The 24,156-nt window shown below is 40.8% G+C and overlaps 3 protein-coding genes across 14 annotated transcripts in view; 1 reads left to right on the top strand and 2 right to left on the bottom strand.

Moving 5' to 3' along the window:
- Positions 1-10,439, bottom strand: part of PIR (pirin) — a 215,981-nt gene extending 205,542 nt beyond the window's left edge. Inside the window, exon 1 of the mRNA XM_081564115.1 lies at positions 10,216-10,439. The gene's annotated coding sequence lies outside the window, so the exon portion shown is untranslated. The remainder of the gene's footprint in view (positions 1-10,215) is intronic.
- The window catches only part of BMX (BMX non-receptor tyrosine kinase), a 46,159-nt gene extending 33,050 nt beyond the window's left edge, over positions 1-13,109 (top strand). For both annotated transcript variants that reach the window (XM_081565283.1, XM_081565282.1), the window contains 7 exons: positions 914-988; positions 1,832-2,003; positions 3,626-3,842; positions 4,793-4,857; positions 6,548-6,666; positions 10,271-10,428; positions 11,957-13,109. In XM_081565283.1, coding sequence (XP_081421409.1) covers positions 914-988; positions 1,832-2,003; positions 3,626-3,842; positions 4,793-4,857; positions 6,548-6,666; positions 10,271-10,428; positions 11,957-12,031 — 881 coding nt within the window. In that variant the 3' untranslated portion in view covers positions 12,032-13,109. The remainder of the gene's footprint in view (positions 1-913; positions 989-1,831; positions 2,004-3,625; positions 3,843-4,792; positions 4,858-6,547; positions 6,667-10,270; positions 10,429-11,956) is intronic.
- Positions 13,110-15,395: 2,286 nt separating this feature from the next.
- The window catches only part of ACE2 (angiotensin converting enzyme 2), a 46,994-nt gene continuing 38,233 nt past the window's right edge, over positions 15,396-24,156 (bottom strand). For 4 of the 11 annotated variants that reach the window (XR_014075716.1, XM_081565255.1, XM_081565253.1 and 1 more), the window contains 4 exons: positions 22,617-22,717; positions 20,773-20,889; positions 18,741-18,935; positions 15,396-16,355 (listed from right to left, as the gene is read on the bottom strand). Coding sequence is in view for 6 of the 11 variants with exons in the window: in XM_081565255.1 (XP_081421381.1) it covers positions 16,247-16,355; positions 18,741-18,935; positions 20,773-20,889; positions 22,617-22,717 (522 nt within the window). In the remaining 5 variants the exon portion in view is untranslated. Of the gene's footprint in view, positions 16,356-18,740; positions 18,936-19,939; positions 20,890-22,616; positions 22,718-24,156 lie in introns of those variants that run through there. The other 7 variants (XR_014075717.1, XM_081565256.1, XR_014075718.1 and 4 more) reach the window with 4 other exon arrangements.

Below are 24,156 nucleotides of genomic sequence, written 5' to 3'. Positions count from 1 at the left end.
CACTTGAAAAAGATATATGAACCCCATGTTCATAGACGCATTATTTACAATAGCTGACATATGGAAGCAACCTAAGTATCCATCAACAGATGAACAGATAAAGAAGATGTGGTACATATATACAATGGAATATTACTCAGTCATAAAAGAGAATGAAATTCTATCGCTTGCAACAAGTCGGTGGACTAGAAGGTTTATGTTCAGTGAAATGTCAGACAAAGAAAGACAAATACTTTGTTATAACATACATGGAATCTAAAAAATAAATGTATGAATATGACTAACCATACTCACAGATATAGAGAACAAACTAGTGGTTACTGGGGGAGAGAAGGGGAAGGGGCAAGACAAGGGTAGGGGATTAAGCGATACAAACTACTATGTATAAAATAAACAAGTTATAAGGATATATTATACAGCACAGGGAAATACAGCCATTATTTTGTAGTACCTTTAAATGGAGTATAATCTATAAAAATATTGAATCACTAGGTTGTACACCCAAAACTAATATAGTATTGTAAATCCACTGTACTTCAATTTAAAAGATACTTGATGGCTAGCTAATAACACAATAATAAAAAAGGAAAAAAGTTAGCAAAATATAAATGGGAAAAATTTTAAAATAGATTCCATCAAGAAACTAATTTTGATGAGATTTTTAAAAATCACATAAAGTAGTTTTACACTTTTAATTCTTGTTTTATATAGAACTAATTAGTCAAGTCCAGAAAATTAATTTTACAAGATGAATATGGTCAGAATAGATTCTCTTTCTGCATGAGAACATCCTGAATTCTGTGCTTTTTCAGCTCCTCTAGAGAGAGCAGAAGCAGAGATGTGAACCAATGTAATGTAATGTGATGTGATACAATGCGATCATGTGAGGATAATGTTACTGATTTCATTGCAGGCATGATCACACGACTCCGCCACCCTGTATCGACCAAGGCCAATAAGGTTCCCATCTCTGTGTCCTTGGGAAGCGGTATGGACATGCCCTTGTGCTCTTAAACTCCTATATTTTTGGTTTAAAAAATATATATATATTTATATGTACATATACATACATTTTTATATATTATATATCTGTTGGCTCAGCAGTAAAGAATCCTTAGTGTGCTTAGTACCCTTAGCTTGGTAAAATAACATTACATTTTCTTATAAAACAAATTAAACTCTGATCTGGGAGAGTGTCATCATCATAAGTACATAAGGTTGCAAACTAGCTCCATGATCAGGCACAGACTCCCAGAATAAGAAAGGACAGGCAGTGGATCCACCTTTTTGGTATGCTAGGGAGATTACAAAATTAGGTTGGGAGGATAGAAACGATTTTAGTTTGTTCAAGAAAATGAATGAATATATTAGAGCTGAGGCCCTCCCTGGCACTATCTGAACAGGGATCTGCTTCCTGTCTTCTTTTTCCCAGTAAATTTACTTTCAATAATGACACCCTCCTGGATCAGAGTTTAATTTGTTTTATAAGAAAATGTAATGTTATTTCACCAAGCTAAGGGCACTAAACACATCAAGTCTTTCCAAGATACCTCTGGTTGGTAAAGATTTTTTTAACTCTATAATCTTTCTTGTCACTAATTGTAGCTACTTCAGTAACAATATTGTTCTGGTGGCATTGTCATGTGGTCTAACAGGTCATAAGATCACATAACTAACAGTTTTCTTTTAAAGTGAGCAACTTTTTAAAAAAGTCTTGCTGTTCTTCATGCTGTCAGTATTAAATTCTCACTGGAGAGGAAGTCACTTGAGAAGCTGTTAGCCTCAAACCCTTCTATTCTTATCCTAAAGAGTGCCTGTCTTGCTTTATTAGGAATCTGGGAACTGAAACGTGAAGAGATTACCCTGTTAAAGGAGCTGGGAAGTGGCCAGTTTGGAGTGGTCCATCTGGGCAAGTGGAAGGGGCAGTATGATGTTGCTGTTAAGATGATCAAGGAGGGCTCCATGTCAGAAGATGAATTCTTCCAGGAGGCCCAGACCATGATGTAAGTTTCTTCTGAGGAATTGTTGTTTAGCCCTCATCATGAGAGGACATTCATGCTAACAGGACTGTCCCTAACATCTGTAAGGCCTGAATCAAGAGTCCACATATCATAGAATACATAATGGAATATTAGCCATAGAAAATGAAAAATGTCATTTGCAGCAATATGGATAGACCTAGATATTAGCATATTAAGTAAAGACACAAAAAGACAAATATCATATGATATCACTTATATGTGGAATCTAAAATGTGACTCAAATGAACTTATCTGTGAAAAAGAAACGGACTCACAGACATAGAGAACAGACTTGTGGTTGCCGGGGGGAGGGGGACTGGGAGGGATAGAGTGGGAATTTGGGATGCAAAAGGCAAATGCAGATGCAAATTATTACATATACAATGGATAAACAACAAGGTCCTACTGTACAGAACAGGGAACTATATTCTATATCCTATAATAAACCATAATGGAAAAGAAAAAAAAAGAATCATCCTGTTAATTGATAAAAGTAGGTCAATTACATAACGAGTAATTGATGAACATCGTAATAGCTGTCAGGACCTACTAGAAGTGCTATGTCATGTGGTTGTTGGTGTTGTTTAGTTGCTAAGTCATGTCTGACTCTTTTGCGACCCCATGGACTGTAGCCCAGCAGACTCCTCTGTCCATGGAATTCTCCAGGCAAGAAAACTGGAGTGGGTTGCCATGCCCTCCTCCAGGGGATCTTCCCCACCCAGGGATGGTACCCATGTTTCCTGCTTGACAGGCGGATCTCTTTACCACTGAGTCACCTGGGAAGCCCATGTCATGTAGTTACTATTTTCTAAATCTATTAACAAAAAATAACATCATAATAACTCAAAATGAAGCTTTTTTAAAAGAAATGAAAATCACTGCTAATCTCACTTCTCTAATATGACAACTGTTTTCATTTTACCTTCATATTCTATTTTTGTGTGTGTGTGTGTGTGTGTGTTTAATAAATTTATTTATTTTAGTTGGGGGCTAATTACTTTACAATATTGTAATAGTTTTCGCCATACATTGACATGAATCAGCCATGGGTTTACATGTGTTCCCCTTCCTGGACCCCCCACCCACCTCCCTCCCCATCCCATCCCTCTGGGTCATCCCATTGCTCCGGCCCTGAGCATTTGTCTCATGCATCTAACATGGAATGGTGTTCTGTTCCACATATGATAATATACATGTTTCAATGCTACATGAAAGTTAGATGCTTTAAAATGGAAGTGACTGCTCTTAGGATATAGCTTCCTCCAAATCAGTCACAGAAATTCTCAACATGCTACAACACTAAGCAGGATTTCTGAGGCAACAGACAGACCACTGCTTCCCTGATTCCCTGCAGGGAAGTTGAACAAGCACCCAAACCAGCTTAATGGATGCTGAGGTTGTCAGTGTCCAATAGGAGGCAGCATTTTTCTGCCTCCAAAGGCTAATGCTCCCAGAATCAGATCCTAAACTTTCCCCTCTCTTCTGTTCCAGTATAAGGGCAGAAATTAAAACAAACAAAAATCTGACAGTGATTCTTTTTCAGGACATCTGGAAAATGGAGTATGGGAATTCAGTTTTGAACTTTGAATATCTCTTGCTTCCAGGAAACTCAACCATCCCAAGCTGGTGAAATTCTACGGAGTGTGTTCAAAGAGATACCCTATATACATAGTGACTGAATATATAACCAATGGCTGCTTACTGAGTTACCTGAAGAGTCATGGAAAAAGACTTGAACCCTCCCAGCTCTTAGAAATGTGCTATGATGTTTGTGAAGGCATGGCCTTCTTGGAGAGCCACCAATTCATACATCGGGACTTGGTAAGGAAAGAAAGCTATCTCCAGCTCCCGTCTCCAGCAATGGGGCCATTGGGAGGGACAGCAAAGAGAGCATCTTCATTTACATTGCATTGGCCAAAAAGTTCATTTGGGTTTTTCCATATGATGTTACCAAAAACCCCATATGAACTTTTTGACCAACCAATATTTTGCTCATTTGCTTAAGCACATGACACTTTTGTGATAAAAATCACAATTCAAAATAAAACACTTCAAGGATAGAAAGAATTTCTAAAGAAGCCATCCAAGTCTACGTAGTTAGGTCGTGGTATAATGGAAAACAGATGCAAAGGAAAGACTTTGGTCAACTTAGTGTTTCCCAGAACCATTTAACCCAAGCTAACCTTTACTCCAGGAAGGATTTAGTGCTAAAGCAATCATTTAATACGATAAATGAAAATACAAGAAACGAAATGCGTGCATCTTTGAGTCAGGGTGGGTGTGGAGAGTATTCTGCTTGATTTGCACTAGTATTGGTTGATCTTTAGAGATTTTCTGGTGCTAAACAGCAAACGTGCCATGCACGCTAGGCCAGTGCATTCCAGATTCTCAGTGCTGCATTTACACCTTCCAAGCATCTGTTAACACACAGGGTTCTAGCAATGGAGAGGGAACCCCTAGACGATTTTTCGCTTCTCATTGATGAGTTCAGGTTCTGTGTTTTATGTCTAATACCTCTCTTACTGTTTGACAAGGATGGATGCTTGAGGGAAAATACTTCTGCGAGCACATTTTCATTTTGAAAGATTGAAAATTGCAAAGGAAAAAAGACAACATCTATACTCTAGATATTTCCTTTTAAATACAGCATTTGGGGTTGTAAATCTTAGATTTTGCTGACAGTTGTCCCAAAGAGAAGGAAAGCGTGTGATTTTGATGTCAGGGGATCCTTGGTCATTTTCACTATTGGTAATTTTGTTTACTCTATAAAGGCTGCTCGGAACTGCCTGGTAGACAGTGATCTCTCTGTGAAGGTTTCTGACTTTGGGATGACAAGGTAAGCCAGTTCCAAAAGGGCAACCAATGAAAGAGGGATTTCCATTCACATCTAAACGGGGATACAAAACCTGCTCTGAATTGGGGGCTTAGAAACCTGGATCTCCTCACTCACACTACCTCTGAACACTCATTTCTTCACTGATAAAAATAGGATTATTCTTCAGAAATCATCCCAAGGCTCTCTTAATTCTTTCAAAACCCTGATAAATATTTTCTAAACGTAAATAAATCCACAAAAGATTCTAAATATTCAAATATAACCTGTTACAACTAGGAAAAAAACAAGAAAAGTTTAAAAAGCCTTGATTGTGGGGGGTGGGGGGAGAGAGAGAGAGAGAGAGTGTGTGTGTGTGTGTGTGTGTGTGTGTGTGTGTGTGTGTGTGTTTCTGTGTGTGTATGATGGCTCCTTTAGCCTGTTCTGGTTTTTTCTTAATACTATATGCTCAAATGGGCACAGCATTAACACTAGGAAAATTTTTCTTGTCATTTATTAAATTTTCTGTAGCATCAGGTAAGGCAGTAGACTCAGATTCTCTTGGCATTCTAGCAACACTTTAGGATTTGAAAAGTTAGTTTGATTGTGATAGCAGTTTAAGAAGAATCTTCCATTTCCTGAATTCTGAATCCTCTTACTATTTAAGCCTCAGAGCCAATTTTCATGGTTTTATACAGGAACTGAAGACATATCTGGTAGCCTTTCCATTCAACAAACATTTATTGAGTGCCTAATGCTTAGGCCCTGTGGGAGATACTGATACAAATGGGTTAATCCCTGCCCTCAAAATGCCCACAGTTGAGTCTAGAGGGCAAGCAGATGCCCCTGCCATTGAGACAAAATACAGCTATAAAGCTATGCCAATTCAACATAAACACATGTAATTCTGAGGAGGGATAATATAGTTTCAAAGAGATCTGAAAAGTTGACCAAAGCCAGCCCTATATTTAGCAAACATGTCCCGAAAAACACCATAGGAAGACCTGTGTTTTTTTTTTTTTTTTAAGTTTTCTTCAAAATTCGTTATGAAAGCTGCTCCTCTTCTGGAACCCCTAAATATTATAAACAAAAGTGTACTGCATATCCTTGAGCATATGTTTTTATCATCTTGATATCTTCATAAGATATTGTTGTCCATCATTGCTTACAACAGCAGAAGATTAGAAGCAACTTACACACTTAAACAAATCACATTAACCCATAAGAGGGAAGACTATTCAGCCATTAAACATGATGCTGCAGAAGAAAACGTAACCATGGGGGAAATGTTCTTGGTATGTCGTTAAAGGAAAAATGAAAGCAAACCTCAGTACAACAGAAACCCAATTTTGTTCAAATTATATATAGAAAAAAAGATTGGAAAGTACAAGCAAAAATATATCTTAAGTGGTAGCATGACTATCCTTCAGGTGGGATTCAGAGTGATTTCACTTTTATGTGTTTTTTTTAATATTTTATATTTACAAAATACTTTGCATTCAGATTTTGGTATTTTCAAAACTAGATTATCATTTTTTAAAAATGCTTACAAGTCATAAGCAGCCTCTAGCTAAGCTCACAAACCAAAAGATCCAGAAAATCGAGGCCCTCGACTGAGACTGGATGGCTGCAAGTCCTGCATCGGCCAGCAGAGGGCTTCCCACTTGGTACAACCAAGTGGCGTTAACGGCTGTGTTGATGTTTTCCCCTGCAGGTATGTTCTTGATGACCAGTATGTCAGTTCCGTAGGAACAAAGTTTCCAGTCAAGTGGTCAGCCCCAGAGGTGTTTCACTACTTCAAATACAGCAGCAAGTCAGACGTATGGGCGTTCGGTAAGAATGCGGCCACACGAGACCCATTTCACAAGCTGGCTTCCACAACAGGAAACCACATAGCAGCAACATCCATTTTCAGCAAACCCTCTGAGCACTTACAAAATTACCTGTATACCCAGAGATACGCAAAGGATTGAAGACGATGATGGTGACCCTTTCTTGGGTCAGTGTTAGGATGTCTGCCACTTATTGTATAATTGGCGTGTTGCTAACACCTCCTCATAAAAATCAAAAGGGCTAAAAGGGCTAAAAGCTTTTTGCACTGAAGATTTTCAGTTTTCAAAAAGGAGTCACTGAAAACTAAAACCCAGTTTGCATGAGGTCTAAAACGTTGAAGGGCTTAAAATGAAGTCATCAGCTTTTTGCATGAAAGTGGCATGATAACCATTATTCTGAGTTGACCAATTTGGTGGGGGGGCAGGGGGTGGGGATGCCTGGTGTAAACACCATACATGCGTTAGCACTTTCTTTGGCCCATCCCAATTTCAGCTAGTGTCTGTTAAAATTCATCATTTAGATCAGAGGTCAGCAAACCATGACACAGGACCAATTCCAGTGGCCTGTTTTTACAAGGGAAGTTTTACTGGAGTGCTGCCATGTCCTCTGTACATATGGTTTATGTATTGTCTGTGGTTGATTTTGTGCTTTCAGCAGTAACTGCCACAGAGACTGCATGACCTTCAAACCTAGCAAACTTACTGTGTGGCCCTCCCTATATTATTAAAAGATCTACATTGAAATTAAGTAAACATAATTACAAAATTGCTTCCCTGGTGGTAAAGAATCTGCCTGCCAAACAGGAGACACAGGTTTGATCCCTGGGTCAGGAACATCCCCTGGAGGAGGAAATGGCAACCCAATCCAATATTCTTTCCTGGGAAATCCCTTGGACAGAGGAGCCTAGTGGGCTACGGTCCATGAGGTCACAAAGAATTGGACACGACTTAGCGAATAAACAGCAGCAGCGATTAGAAAACAGAGATAATTCTTAAATTGTGATTCTGTAGATATTCTGGTATTTTTCCACATCAGTAAGAATGTCAGGCTTGTTTAAAATCACTGTCAGATGGGCCCAGGATAAGTATTCCAAATTATAAGGTTATGGAATATATTACATACAACTGAGAACTATTTCATGCCTGTCTTAGTCCATAAGTACAATTTGACTTTCTACATGACAACGGAGACTGTCTGAAGAAAGGAAAATTTAGTTAGCCATTTATTTTTCTATGTGATAATTTTTTAAAATAATTCTTCCTTTTATAAAAGTAGTATTGTTCATTGTAAAAAAAATTCCAAGAAATATACAGAAAAAGGAAAAACCACAAAGAGCATTTTAGTGAATACTTGATGTTATTTTGTGCTGATGAACTTGTCAAATTTAGTTTCAATCTCTTTGTATCAATTCATATGCCTTATAAAAGATATTTAAAAAAAAATAAGAATCCAGGCCCGCCCCACTCCAACTATCAGAAAATTATTTTATTTAAAATATATCTTAGTCAAAGTTCCAGTGTACAAATAGATGAAATCAGAATGTCTCCAGTAGATCAGGAAGCAGCTTAGACCCCAGGCAGCCAAGCCACTACTTTACCCCTTAAAGGTGGCCCCAGAGCCCTGACTGAATACGGTACAAAGATATTTCTGGAGTGTGAAAGTCAAAGTGAAGTCATTCAGTCGTGCCCGACTCTTTGTGACCCCATGGACTGTAACCCACCAGGGTTCCCTGCCCATGGGATTCTCCAGGCAAGAATACTGGAGTGGGTTGCCATTTCCTCCTCCAGGAGATCTTCCCAACCCAGGGATCAAACCCGAGTCTCCCGCATTGCAGGTAGACGCTTTACCCTCTGAGCGACCAGGTGTAAAGGGCCATTAATCAGGTTAATTTGCATACCCATAACACTCTCCAAATAGTTTGTTTTCAAGTTAATAAAAATTTCTTACTCAGAAAAAAAAAAAAAAAAAAAATCAGAATCCATAATAGTCACAACTGCTTTTTGACCAAAAATTGTATTACTCAGGTCAATTGCTTACCTTTTATGTGCCAGAATTTGGCTGCAAATATTTTCTGGCTGTTTCCAAAAACTAAATTCATTCTTAAATAATCTGACCCTAGTAAGGATACTCAAAATAAACCAGAACCTCTGAAAGCAATTCTCAAAGAGGAGTCCCACAGATATTTTAAGCAACGATATTATTCTTGAGATAAGTGGACTGCTTCCAAGGAGAGAGTTGTGAAGGCGTCAACAAACTTTTGGATGGTTCTTTTTAGAACGTTTAAAACACACACACACACACACACAGTCCCCACAAATTGTAATACTGCCTGACTATAAATATTTTACATAAAATCTGTAGCCCTAAAAGTCAAAGAAGTTTTGAAGTTAGTACTTCAGTTATAGTTCTAGAACAATTTGCCCCCTTCTTACATATTTCTGGTTTTCCAAGGTTTTGAAGTTGGTTGACTGCTGGAATTCTCTGGCGTGGCTAGTATGACAGCACAATGGCCACCATTTAGAGAGCTTAAAATGTCCCCAGTGTCCTTTAAGTGCTCCGAGTGTTTTATCCTATTCAATCCTCATGACAACTTTGTGACATGCAAATATCCACATATTACAGACGGGGAAGCAGAACTGAGAAGGGTTAAGAAGCTTGCCCACCTTGTAAGTGGTAAACCTGTGCCTCAAAAGCCATGTCTGAGTGGCCCCAGACGCCACCCTCTTGCCCACCATGACCAGAGCTCGGTTCCTTAATCTGGAGTCCACCATACTCTGGATATTTCCAGAAAACACTCCGTGAACTTACAGAAAATGAGTCAGAAAATTCTGTGCATTCACTGTCTTGAGGGGAAGCCAGTGGTTTTAAGCAGATTCTCAAAAGGACACCTGACCAACCAAGTATTCTAGAACAAAGGTCCCCAACCTCCAGGGCAGAGACCCGGTGCCTCCTGTCAGGTCAGTGGCAGCATTAGCTTAGAAATAAAGTGCATAATAAATGTAATGCGTCTGAAACATCCCCAAACCATCCTGCCCCCTCTCCGGTCCTGGGGAAAAATTGTTTTCCACGAAATGGGTCCCTGGTACCAAGAAGGGTGGAGAACCACTGTTCCAGAGGACTGAGGCAATAGAAAATCAGGAAAGTTGTCCACGACTTTATCTTAAATTTCCACCCAAAGTTAATGTGTGTGTGTCAGGAAATTACTGCCAAGGCAGAGAGAAAGGGCGGAGACTTCCACGCCTCGCTCTAAGGGTTGAAGCCAGGGCTGTCACTGTGGCTTCGACCGGGCCGCCGCCTCTCTGAAGCGGCCCAGGGGCCCTGGCCCCAGGGACCTCCCCCTGCAGCGACCCAGGCCGCCTCCCTGTTTCCCAGCAAGAATGGGTGTCGAGGCCTCAGGGAGCAGGAATAAGACAGCTGGGGCTCCAGAAGGGCTAGCCCAGTCTGTCCTCCCTACCCTGCCCTTCTTGCTGGGACTTATCCCCCAGGGACCCACGCTCTGACCCAGAGCCTTCCTGACGCGGCGCGTGAAGCTCACGTGACAAACCGTACATTCTGACGTGGGCTCTCTTCCCTCTGTCGGCCGGCCGCCCTCGTCGCGGGGCAGGGATCCTGATGTGGGAAGTGTTCAGCCTGGGGAAGCAGCCCTACGACTTGTACGACAACTCGCAGGTGGTCGTGAAGGTCTCCCAAGGCCACCGGCTCTACCGGCCCCAGCTGGCGTCGGACACCGTCTACCACATCATGTACAGCTGCTGGCACGAGGCGAGTGCGCCACAGGGGGAGGGGAGCGGCAGGGGCGCAGGCGCATCCGGCTGCTTGTTGCGTCACCACCGGAAGGAGCGCTTGTGAGGGGAGGTGCTTGCTCCAGGGGCTTTCCTGGTGGCTCAGTGGTGAAGGGTCGGCCTGCAATACAGGAGACGCAGGAGATATGGTTCAATCCTTGAATCTGGAAGATCCCCTGGAGAAGGAAATGGCAACCCACTCCAGTATTCTTGCCTGGAGAATCCCATGGACAGAGGAGCATGGCGGGCTACAGTCCATGGAGTCACAAAAGAGTCGGACAGGACTGAGCATGCGCACACTTGCTATAGAGCAAGTGACGATGGCCTTGGGCCCCTGCTCTCAGGTGTTTGTGATCTGAAACCAGCACTGTAGGTGCCAACAGTTTTGTTCATATTTCTTTATGGCTGTGTCGAGTCTTAGTTGTGGCTGTGCTCTGCTTAGTTGCTCCATCATGTCCGACTCTTTGTGAACCCATGGACTGTAGCCCACCAGGCTCCTTTCTGTCCATGGAATTTTCCAGGCAAGAATACTGGAGTGAGTGACCATTTCCTTCTCCAGGGAATCCTCCCCACCCAGGGATCGAACTGTGTCTTCTGTGTCTCCTGTATTGGCAGGAGGATTCTTTACCACTGCACCACCTGAGAAGCCCAGGTTACTTTTAAGTCATTTACAGTTAAATTTTATTTTCAACTTGGTCAATCTTGACCATGCACAAAACTCTTTTCCCAGTGTCCACTATCCACAAAACTCTTTATCACTTTTTGTAGTCATAATTTTATTTTCCCACTCAGAAACAGACACCTGTAAGTCAGACCTACTTCCTTTTCTCTTGGTGGCAGTTTAGTTTCTAAGTTGTGTCTGACTCTTTCTGAATAGTTTTCTTAGCTATTTTGCATATTTAAAAATCCACAAACTAGATAATCAATTTGTTCAGCTTAAAACAAGCTTGTTCATATTTGGAAGAGTTTGTATTCTAACTTGGGAGATTCATCATCTCTATGTTATTGATGTGTCCTATTCAAAGACAACCAATGTTATTTTCTATGTGCTCAATTCTACATTTGTGTTTTTCTTCAGCATTTTAAAGTTTTCCTCATTTGGGGGGTACTTTTTTTTAGTATTTTATTGGGGTTTGTTGCTATTGTAAATGCAGTTTTCTCTTCCAGTATATCTTCTAATTGGTTATTATATATATATAGGAAGACTATTGATTTTGTCAGTTAATTTTATATACTGCTCTCCTGATGAATTTGTTATTTGGGTTTGTTCTATCATTAATTCTCTTGGTTTTTCAAGGTATGCAGTTGTATCTTTTGCAAATAAAGATACTCTTATTTTTCCTTCCCAATTCTTAGGGCTCTATTTGTTTTCTCTTTAGAAGAAATGTCTATAGCATTTCCACATTTTAAAAATTGCTAGTTTTAGGACTGAGGTATAAATATTTTACATAGTTTATTTTAAATCGGAACCCTCATAAACTAAACCATCGGGTTTTTCTTTTATCTAGCTTCCAGAAAAGCGTCCCACATTTCAGCAGCTCCTATCGTCCATTGAACCACTTCGGGAAAAAGACAAGCCTTGAAGAAGAAATGAGAAGATCTGATGAGAATGAGTATAAATGTTGGCCAACATTTTCATTCTTTTTAAGGAAAGTAGCATAGCACAGATGTTGTAATTTAGCTAGTTTTTCTTAACTGTATTCTGTGTGCTGTTTTGTCTGTTCTATTATCTAGAAAAGAACAAGGTAGGAAACAAAAGATTTCCTTGATATTTAGGTCAAGTTAGTAATTTTGTTTATGCTTCTCTTAATATTACACCTCCAAGCCTATAGCAGAAGCACATTTTCTGATTGCAAAATAGAGAGGATGTATATTATGTGTAAAGATTGAGCAGAAATGAAAAATTACTTTTTGGATATTTGTTGTTTTCTTAATATCACCACTATCATGATAATTAAATATGCTATTAACAAGTATAGAAATGGTGACACCTGCCTTTATGTCTCAATGGTTTCAGTCTTTACCATGTATGAGAATCAAATGGAGAGTTTATGAAAACACAGGTTCGTTAGGAACTACCCCAGAGATTCTGGTACAGCAGGTCTGAATGCAACCTGAGAATTTGTATTTTTAATAACCTCCAGATATTTCTGTGCAGTCAGTCTGAACTGCCCTAGGGGACCTCATTATGTGGTGGGCACCATTAGGTGTTCCATAGTTCAATTCAAATGATACAGTTCTTATCTGATATCCAAATCAGAACAAGGGATTTATGTCATCATGTACACAAATATACAACTGAAATTAAACAACATTATTCAATAATATGTTAACTATGTGTCACAGAGACAATTTTAAAGATGCTAAGGTAAACTTGATGCCTTTTTCCTTATGCTCAAACTATTATCAATTTCAACTCAATTATAACCATGGTCTTGTATCAGATTGTTGCTTTCTGTAGTACTCTGTGCCCTTATTTGCAGGGGATACATTCCAAGACCCCAATGGATACCTGAAACCAAGGATAATACCAAACCCCGTATATAATATGTTTTTCCTATACATACATACCTATGATGAAGTTTAATTTATAAGTTAGGCACAGTAAGAGGTTAACAGCAATAACTAATAATAAAATTGGACAATATACTGTAATAAAAGTTATGTGAATGTGGTCTGTCAAAATATCTAACTGTACAAATTTAATGCCTTTTCCATCTTAACTAAGCATTTAATGCACTGCGGCTGTAACTTTTGCAGTTTGATGTGAGACAGCAAAACTAGTATGAATTTCTTCTTTCTTCACAATTTCACCGATAAAAGATTCGTTGTTACTGTAGATCTCAGCCACCTCAGCATTCATTTTTTTCTTTCCATATTGAGAACTTTCACCCTTTCGCTTAAAGGAAACTAAAACTTTAGGGCTTCTCTTTGGCATTTCTGAATCACCAGCATCACTCCTCTGGCACTTTGGGGCCAGGATTAAATAAAACAAGTGTCACTTGAACACAGCACTGTGAAACCGTGACAGCATATCTGATAACTACGGCCACGAAGTGACTAACGGGCAGGACACACCAGACAAAGGGGCAATTCGCGTACCGGGGGAGCAGAGTTGATGTCACGAGATTTCATCACTTTAAAACTTATGAATTGTTTATTTCTGAAATTTTCTACTAAATATTTTCAGATAGCAGTTGACCGCGAGTAACTGAAACCACCAAAAGTGAAACTGGGGTAAGAGAGGCCTACTGTAACCATTTAAAATCCTTGAGTCTGTAGCCCGGGGACTTCTGGCTAGTTTGATAACTGAACTTTCTCTTTCCATCTTCTATCTTGACACAGAAGTACAGGAGTCCTATTTTAGTTTCTCATGACTATTACTAAAAGGTACTGTAGCTTTCAAATTGTTCCTGGGAATGTCCACCTTCACTGCCTGCTGCTGAACCCTTAGGTTTTCATCATTTTGGAGTCTGTCATTGTCATGTTTGTAATGTCAAGAAGGGAGAAAGAAAGGTTATGTGAAGGGCTCTATTACAGTGAAACGACGCTACTGTTTTCTAGATAGAAGTTAACAATCTCCCTTAAGAGATGTTCACACTCTTCCTCATTCCACTCCCCCTCGGCTATTGTGAATGATTGTTCTTGGTTATTTGTTCCTTTTTTTTTTTTTTTTTTCTTAACAGAGGCACATGAATCTCATGGAACTTTTGAAATAACCACTAGGGCATTTATATGTTCAGTTAGCATTTATTTAGCAGGTACTGTGTGCCAGGTTCTTTCCTCCCCAAGAGAAAAGGAACAAATAACACAGCTCCTCCCCCTCAACAGGCCCATTGTCAGGAGTGGGTGCCAGTCTTTGTGGCTCTGATTCCATCCACCAGAGACTTGCACCACAGACTTAATGCCCCCGTGAGAAAGATTTCTCATGCCCAAACTAGGTCTTCCTGGTCCCCCCTGCCCCCCGAAGGGTGTTTTTCTTTCTTCTCCTTATTTTTATATACTTGATCTTCTAAAGATGAAACTGAACAGGACTCTATGGGACCTTCCTGGGGACAGACCCCCTTTTCCCATAACCCTGCCTCTTGTTTGTAGAAAATCTTTAGCTTCCTAGACCTTCCCTGCATTCTAAAGAACAAATTTCATAAGAGAAAAGAGAAAATGCAGAAACAAAGAAAAACAGTCAACCAAGACAAAATGATCATAGTTTAGCCATAAAGCAAAGTAAAGGAACTTTAGTTCCTCCTCAAGGGTTACAGATGATATCCTGAGCCATGTCCTTGAGCTGTCTGGCAGATACTAAAATCCCTACCAGGTGTAAGAACTTAACTGCATCCTGACCACCAGCACACAGACCCCAGACTGGTTACAACCAGAAGGTTGATTATGCTGACTCTTGAAATACCACCCAAGCTACCTCACCATCAGCCGATCAGAATAATGTCCACAAGCTGATCAGGCACCCTACAAGCCTCACCCCTAATGCTGCCTTTAAAAGCCCTTCCCGAAAAGCGAGCAGGAAGTCCCAGTCTTTTGAGCACAAGCTGCTAGTTCTTACTTGACTAAGTTACTCTACAGTATGCTGGTCACCACATAAAGTGAACTGATAGGTAGAGTTTGGATATTTTAATCTACATAATCCATTTTATACCAGTTTTCAGGTCTGTATTGGATTCTGTGCTCAGAACTGGGCTGGGGGATCTGAGATTTGTAAAAGCATTACCAGGTTTGGCTCCTAACCTAACAGTATAGATGCTCTTAACACAACTCTTTTCAACTGATTTTATTGAACATAATTACTTTATACAATACAGTAGCTGAACATATTGGGGTGCATTTCAAGACATGTGGGAGGTCGGGAGACCCAGGCAGCTTTGTCCCTGGAAGTGAAAAGCAGAGAGAATCCACGGAAGGCCGAGCACAGAGGTACACAAGAGACCACAGGAGTGTGTAAATCAAGTATTTATTGTCTTTGTGAGCTTTGTGCTCAGCACTACTCAAACATTATGGGCAAATACAGAAGATTCAAGAGATTGGGAACCCACTTCAGAAGTGACATTCAGTTGGGGTCCCCATGCACTTCACAGAGAGCAACGGAAGCAAGTTTCTATCATGGCAGCTTGGGAGGGGGTTCATGGAGGCCCCTGGGGCTAGTGTGATGTTGTCAGAAAGACGGTGGCCAAGCAGCTTGAAAGTAAAAAGGCAATGTCCTCCAATGGCTCTCTGGATTCTTCTCTCTTCTGTAGCCCTGTCACTCTGAAGAAGGCATGTTCTGGTCCAACCATGACTGGGGGGAGTCACTAGAGTACTTAGATTAAGTTAACGTGAAGAGAGCATGTCCTCCTTTACACTTGAATTAAACCCAAGTGAACAGTGCATGCCGGACTCCACCTCGCAGCTCCATGCATTCACAGGCACGTCCTTAAGAGCCATCCATCCAGATTCCACACACTTGCTCCTGCCACGTATCCTTTTTTCCCATCTCCAGCAACACAACGGAAATTTCCATTTCCATTACCCCTGAACAGCCTGTGAGGCCAAAGACGTACTGTCTCTATTCTCAAACAGAAACATCTCTTTAAGGAAACAGAAGTCAAGTCCTGAGGCAGAAACAAGTACTAAAAGTGATGCAAGGGAAGATGCCCTCTTCTCAGGCATGCCTTCTTTGGACAGCTTTTCCTGAACAGAGCCAGAGCTTTGACATTTAATGACATTCTTATAATTGCCTATGTTCTGTACTGTGAAATTAATATTTACATACAATAAAATCATCTCAAGAGGAAATAAAAAAGATTTTTCTAAAGTGAAGTCTGAACATCATCAGTATTTTGGAATCCTGAATTATTTTCTCCTTTATTCAAGTCCACAGAGATATAAGGATTTTCTTCACTGCTTGCTTGATTTTTCCTGTTAAATAAAGTGAACTCACCTTAATATCATGATCTTAGAATGACACGGCCTCCCTTGGACTCCGATGGCCCAGGTATCTTTTCCATCTCAGCATTTTACCACCTGTACTCATTTGCATACCAGTCCCCTATTAATGGACTATGGGCACCCAGAGTGCATTGAATTCACTTCTTTAGCCCAATGATCAGTTGGCATGATGCTTGGCAGAGAAGGAAACTGGTTAGGATATAAGCTCTGAAGTCTGAGAGTGGGGGCCTCTGGGCCTCAGTCTAACTATTCAGAAAATGATGGCAAATACGTAAACTCAGTGAAATAATGCTGGCAGAGTACTCACAGTATCCAGCATATAATCCCTAATAAATATTAACCATTATTATTATTTTTAGGAACTCAGTGGTTATTTAGCCAATCACTTCATTATAAAAAACTTCCCTACTAAATTACCAATTTCCAAAGTACGAAGATCAGGATAGGCCCGCTTTGTACTACAACAACCAGCTTTAGAAACCGAGCGTATATCTTCATGTGTTACTGACTAGCTGTGCAAACTTGAGGTTTCCTGGCCTCTCTGAATCTCTGTCTTATATATACATGAACATAATTATATAGCTATATATTATACAACTGCTGAGTACATTAATGTAAGAAATACATAAGCAGTCTTATTTTTCTGTGTAGCTTCTATTAATGCAGTGTATAGCATGAAGGAGGAGCCCAAAAAGAATTTCTTTGATGAATGAACTTTGGAATAGCGTCTCACATGCAAACCTGTACTATGTAGAAGAGCACTTCTCAAACTGTAATGTGCATATGAGTCACCTGAGGGCCTTACTAAAATGCAAATTCTGATATACTGGGTCTCCAAAAAACTGATCATTTTTCAGAAACAGAGTCACAGACTTATGGTTACCAAAGGGGAAAGGGAGGGGAGGGATAAATAAGGACTTGGGGATTAACAGATACACACTACTATATATAAAATAGATAACCAACAAGGACCTACTACTGTACAGCGCAGGGAACTCTGTACTCTCTAATAATCTCTACAGGAAAAGAGTCTGAAAAAGAATAGATATGTATATATATGTATAACTGAATTACTTTGCTGTATACCTAAAACTAACACAACATTGTCAATCAACTATACAATTTAAAAAAAAATTTTTTAAACTGATCATTTTTGTGGCTTTAGGAAGGGAACTTGGAAGCAAAGAGTGACAGGGAAACTCTATGTATCCTTTTGTATTTAAAACATTTTTACTATATGAATATATTTTTGTCAATGCCTAATTTTAAAAATGAAGTTATTTGTGGAAACAAATAATATAGTGAAGAAAATTGAGCAAAACAGACTACTGCATATAAAAATTAAAGAACACATTTAAACAACCTAACATGTGCAAGGAGAAGGCAATGGCACCCCACTCCAGTACTCTTGCCTGGAAAATCCCATGGATGGAGAAGCCTGGTAGGGTACAGTCCATGGGGTCGCTAAGAGTCGGACACAACTGAACGACTTCACTTTCACTTTTCCCTTTCATGCACTGGAGAAGGAAATGGCAACCCACTCCAGTGTTCTTGCCTGGAGAATCCCGAGGACGGCGGAGCCTGGTGGGCTGCCGTCTATGGGGTCACACGGAGTCGGACATGACTGGAGCGACTTAGCAGCAGCAGCAGCAACATGTGCAAAGAGTTTTGTTAGGTGCTATAAAATATGATTAACCTCAATTACACAAGCCCAACAAAAGTAAACGCTGTCTCAAGATCAGAAAACAAATCTGGTGGCAGGGCACAACTATACATCAGGCCTCTGGTGATTTAAATCCCCAGTGAACTCGGATCTTCAACTCAAGAACAATTTAGAGGGTGCCTGACCCATGAACTGAGGCTATAGTAAGGCATCTGAGCCATGGGAGGAGGGATGCAGAGGATTCAAGTGTAGCAGTTTGGAGCAAATCTCAGAGCTCATTCTTGAACGATTTCACAGTTTAAATCCATCACTAATGCATTCTCTAGGATCAATTCTAGACCAAGGAGGGCTCCTCAGTAAGGGTAATCCCCCCCGAGCCCACTCACCACTGCAGAGCTTAGAGTGCCTTTTAGCAGTAGGGAAATGATGCTGTGGCCAGGATGGAGTTTACTAGGGCATACCAGTAGTAAACCCCAGGCTGGAGATCTCCTGTATGGTGGGGCCTGCTAGGGTGGCAAAATGCTGATGAAATCTGGTAAACTTCTAGGGGGTGCACAAGAATATTTAGCTGTGAAACTGTCCACATATGTAATTGGCTTGTACAACCTACTACCACTTACTGCAAATTTTCCAGTTAGTTTTCCCGAAACTGTTCTGTTTTAGGATAGATAAGTCCAAGAAAGGTCACTTACTTCCTTCGATCTCTGATCCCAGTGAAGATGAGCACAACAATACCAATCACTACCATTCCCATCACGACCCCAAAGATAATCAGCCATATGGTGACAGGTGGCTCGTAAGGGGGTCCCAGCTTCGGCTGAATCCCCAGAAACTCCAGGCTGTTGTCATCCAGCTGGAAGGCATTATTGATACGGCCCCGGGACAACCTATTCCCAAAAGCAAAACACTCAGGCCAAAGAAAACAGTGCAGTTATTTACTGCCTATATCACTGTCTCCAAAAGGGTTTGATAAGGCTTATCCAAAGAAGCAATGAAATCAAAGTCAATAACCAGGTTCACTGACAGATTTGAGTTTTAACAATCATACCTCTTTCATACCATGTGATCTAGGTTAGGTTTGGAAACAGCTTCACTGGAAAATGAGGTTGCAAGTGTGGAAATGTGCAGATGGCTGGCATTTGTTCATTTGTGACTACTGTGTTGTAAAGGCGAAGTTGCATGTTTGGTAAGAATTTCCCTTCTGTCGAAGTATGTCTACAATGACTTTATATCAAATAATGGAAAAGGACAATCAGATCCACCTCTTCTACAAATGAATCAGGCCCTATACACAAGTCTCAACAGCTGCATTTTCCAAATAAAAGGTGTTGATATCCTAACAAATGGCAGCTCTGGGGAGGAACACAGGGAAGGAGCCTTTGCCAAATTCTCCAGCACTGGGCTGGGATATGGCTGAATTTTATAGAGGAAAAAAGGATGGAGGTTATTTTTAAAACAAAAAACAGTGAAATGTTCAGTATTCCAGATTGAAAACCAAAGTGTCTGGCATCCCATTCTCCTGCCATTGAATAGAGTGCAGGTCAGGAAGTCAGAGTCCAGCCAGAGAGAGAATCCAAGCTGCATTAGCCATATAACCCCTGGCAACCTCCACCTGAAAGAGTCTCGTCACTCTGAAAATAGGAAGTTTGAGGACTCCCCAGAGCTTGCAGGAGCGCTGGGCTCCTTCGTGATGATCTCAGCTAGCACTTTCCCCCAAGACAAGTCTTGTGGAGGCAGCCAGTGAGTCTGGGTGTGCTTGGGTTGTAAACCCCACTAAGCCAGATTTTCTAGGCCAACTCTGCCCAGCAAGTCTTGGGTCTGCTTCTAAAGACAACAAGCAGCTCAAGAGCACCACCTAGTAGCATTTCCCATAGCAATGGTATATTAAGCCTTTTTTTCTTCTCTTTTTTCTTTTTTTAATGACAAGGGGAAACATCAACATCTATCCAGCCTGGTGGGCTACAGTCCATGGGGTCGCAAAGAGTCGGACACGACTGAGCGACTAAGACTTATTTAGTATCTAAGGAATCCTGCCCCTGCCTGCCTTGTTTCAGACTTTGGTTAAATGAATTCTGCATCAAAGTCCCTACAGCAATGATGGCGACACCTGCCCATGTACCCTCTGCATTTACCATTTTCCAGGCGTGCTGGTTAGACTTCCTTCAGCCGGGACCTGCTGCCTTTGCCTGAGAGCATTCTCAGGCTACAAGATTCGGCCCTATCTGCATGCCAGTAAGGCTGGGGAGTTAGTGTCCCCTGTACACAGTTCTCAACCAGTGACTGATGGGAAGTGGTGAGTAAATACCCCAGCTCTGATGGGACAATTCAGGTGCATGTTCCACACCATCTCCCAGAATTCCCAGCAGAATGGAGTTCTAGCTGCCCACAGTGGTAACTTGCTCGTAACATGTCATGTTACCTTCCTTCCATTCTGTCTCCTGTCCACACTCCTCAATCCTTTCTTTCTGAGGTGACTTCCCAAATAAACTACTTACTTTCAAATCCTTGTCTATGGACCTGCATCTGGAGAAACCCAATGAAGGCAATCCCCTTGCTATGAGATCCTTTTGGAATTAAAACCCAAGTTTTTAAGATGAGGAAAAACACACAAATGAGTCAGAACAGTGCCTGGCACCTTTAGGAACACACAAATCATTCGTTATGGTTGTTGTTGCATTGGGACCCTCTCACCCTTCTATCCTACATTTGAAAGTAAAATATCACCTGATGGCATTTTCGACTTCAGTTCTAGGAATGATGTCAGACACATTGTTAGGTGAAGTGACAAAGAACTTGAAGGAGATTCTTGGTTTCTTGTCACTCACCCACACGTCCTCTTCCCTGTGGAGAAACAAAAGAAACATTTTCCCTGGTGGCACAGAGGACACTGTGAAGGGAATGAAGACTTCTTCTGCTGGAGATGGGGGGACAATCACAGGGTAAAGTGGAGAGCCCTGGAGCAGAGCCCGTCATGGAAGGATGTAACTGTCCCAATAACCCAAAGCACATAAACTCAATTCCCTAAGGTGTGAGAGCAAGTCTTGGCATGATTGGTTCTGCTACCATATAAAAACCACAGTTTTTTTCAGTGTTAGAAATATTTCAAACAAAGCAGCAGAAGAATCAGCAAGGAATCACTGGTGACCCAGGATTGTGATAAACAACATGGCGGGCAGCGATGGCTCCCTTCCATGGACAGAGGTGGTGCCCTGATATCTTCCAACCGTGCCCCTCCTGGCAAAACTCGTCATGTTGCCCCCACAGGTGAGGGTGAGGAGTGGGGTTTATAGTAGGATGTGACAAGACTGTGCTCTCACAGCTGATGAGACTGATCCTAATAAAATGCAAGGCAGGGACTTCCCTGGTGGTACAGTGGATAAGAATCTGTCTGCCAATGCAGGGGACAGTGGTTCGATCCCTGGTCCAGGAAGATTCCACATGCCACAGAGCAACTAAGCCTGTGACCCACAACTATTGAGCCTGTGCCCTAAAGCCAGCCAGCCCCAACTACTAAGCCCGCATGCCTCGTGCCTAGAGACTGTGCTCTGCAAGAAGAAGCCTCCACAATGAGAAGCCTGTGCGCAACAATGAAGAGTAGCCCCCTTACCTGCCACAACTAGAGAAAGCCCACGTGCAGCAATGAAGACCCAGCGCAGCCAAAAATAAATAAAACAACTAATGCTTACTAAACAAAACAAAACAAAACAAAAAACCAAGGCAGATCACATGGTTCAGAGCATTTCTCATGCAGAAGGAAAGCCAATGGCCTTAGAATGGCTTTGGAGGTACACACAAACTTTCTTCTCGCCTTTCCACTCCCATAGCCCAGTCTGACCCTGACTGCATCTCCTATTTGTCTTCTATTAGCTCACTCTGCTCCAGCCACACTGGCTTCTTTGCTGTTCCTTCAATAGGTGAAGGATGCTTGTTCCTTGGGATCTTTCTACTTGCTATTTTTCAAGCTGCAACATTTTTCCCCATGGTCTGCACCTCTGACTCTCTCTCCTGTTTCAGCTATTTGTTCAAATACTAACAAGGTCTTCCTTGACCATTTTAGTTAAAATGGAACCCTACACACACACACACACACACACACACAACCAGCAAGCACTCCCTTGCCCATTTCCTATTGAACTGTTCTCCCTAGCACTTATCACCATCAAATTCTACTACATTTCATTTATATATTTTGTTGACTGTCTATAACACACACACACACACATAAAACAGATATATTAGAATACAAGCTCAATGAAAGCACAGATTTCTGCCTTTTGTTTTCAGTGCTGAGGGTGAATGAGAGCATTTGGGGAAAAGAAAGGGAGAGGAGAGAAGGTGGGGGGGAAGAGGTGAGGAGAGGGCCATTTAATAACAAAGCTCTTCCATCTACAAGTCAAATAAGTCACAAGAATCCCTAAAAAAAGGTGGCCCTAATTCCAGGACAGCAATGAGGTTTAATAGCTGTTAGGAGTTTTTTTTCAATTTCACGTGAGTAAAAGTTGAAGCATAAAACTTTCTGATCCAAGAGTAAGGGAAATACTGATTGAGAGCACAGCACATCAACTCACCCAAAAGGAACGGTCTCATTTCTGGCTTTTAAAAAATACGTTCTCATGGCATATGCCACAGAAGACCGGAACAAGTACATTTCATTGTCATTCCATTCATACTGCAAATTCACAACAAAAACACTGCTCAGTAGAGATCATGGGGTCATTAAAACCTGATATTCCACAAGCTTTATTTTTTTGGCCATGCCACACATCTTGTGGAGTCTTGTGAGATCTTAGTTCCCAGTCCAGGGATTGAATACACACCCTCAGCAGAGAGAGCTCAGAGTTCTAACCACTGGACCACCAGGGACTTCTCGACATGTATTAATTTTAAATTGTCTAATATGCCAAAGATTCTAGCTCTGCATAAGGTCAGTGATCTCCAACTTGAGTGTGTACTGGCATCACCTGGAGGGCTTGTCAAATCACTGAATCCTGGGTCCAAGCCTCAGAGAAGATCTGGAATTCTGCATCTCTAACAAAGCTCCCACGTGGTGCTAACGCTGCTGGTCCAGCACCAACGCTTTAAGAACCACAGGGCTCACTGGTCCTTTGAATTTAACTTAAAGTAAGCTGAAAGAAGCACCCTAGGGCAGGTTTATAGATGGGAGTTATGTGTGCCATTGGTTTTGGTGAAAACATCCATATACTGTAAACAAGTATGCTGACCTTTTACTATTTTTATAGTAAGTTCTCAGACATGTGTAAGTGTAAAAGAAAAAGAAACTTCAAGTTCAAAGGAAAAAAAATAGTTTTTTGTAAACAAGGTAATTCTTGTTTTCCAATGCTAAACCAATGGCTTGTGTAAAATTTGTGTAGTCCAGGAAAAACCTGTTCGAAGAGAAAAAAAATTCACCCTTTCCTCCAGTAGATGGCAGTAGAGATTATGAATAGCACAAAGCTTGCATCTCTTCCTCCTTTTAGGACAAACAATTATTGGAGATTATCATACTAAATGAAGCAAGCCAAAGACAAATATCGTAAGATATTGCTTATATGTGGAATCTAAAAAATGATACAAAGAAACTTATTTATAAAACAAACAGACCCACAGACACAGAAAACAAACCTAATTAAGATTACCAAAGGGGAAAGGGGGGAGGAAAACATTAGGAATTTAGGATTAACAGACAGACACTACGGTATATAAAATAAACAACAAGGCATACTTTATAGCAAAGAGAACTATACTCAATATTTTGTAATAACCTATAAGGGAAAAGAATCTGAAAAAAAATATATGTATGTGTATAACTGAATAGATTCTGTGCCTCTGAAACAAACACATTTTAAATCACCTATACTTCAATTTGAGAATGTTACATTTTCAAAAGAAAATTTCAGCTGTTTAAAAAAAAGATTTCAAAGGATTGCTACATTGAGACCAGCTTGATACCACTCATTTATTGGGAAAGTTGCTTTAATAGTAATAATAATATTATTAATATGGCTCTGGTGTTGGAGAAGACTCTTGAGATTCCCTTGGACTGCAAGGAGATCCAACCAGTCCATCCTAAAGGAAATCAGTCCTGAATATTCATTGGAAGGACTGATG

This window comes from Giraffa tippelskirchi, chromosome X (assembly GCF_054371585.1).
Source record: "Giraffa tippelskirchi isolate mGirTip1 chromosome X, T2T-mGirTip1v1.2.pri, whole genome shotgun sequence".
NCBI classification, from domain to species: Eukaryota; Metazoa; Chordata; class Mammalia; order Artiodactyla; family Giraffidae; genus Giraffa; species Giraffa tippelskirchi.
This window is presented reverse-complemented; position numbering and strand designations above follow the sequence as displayed.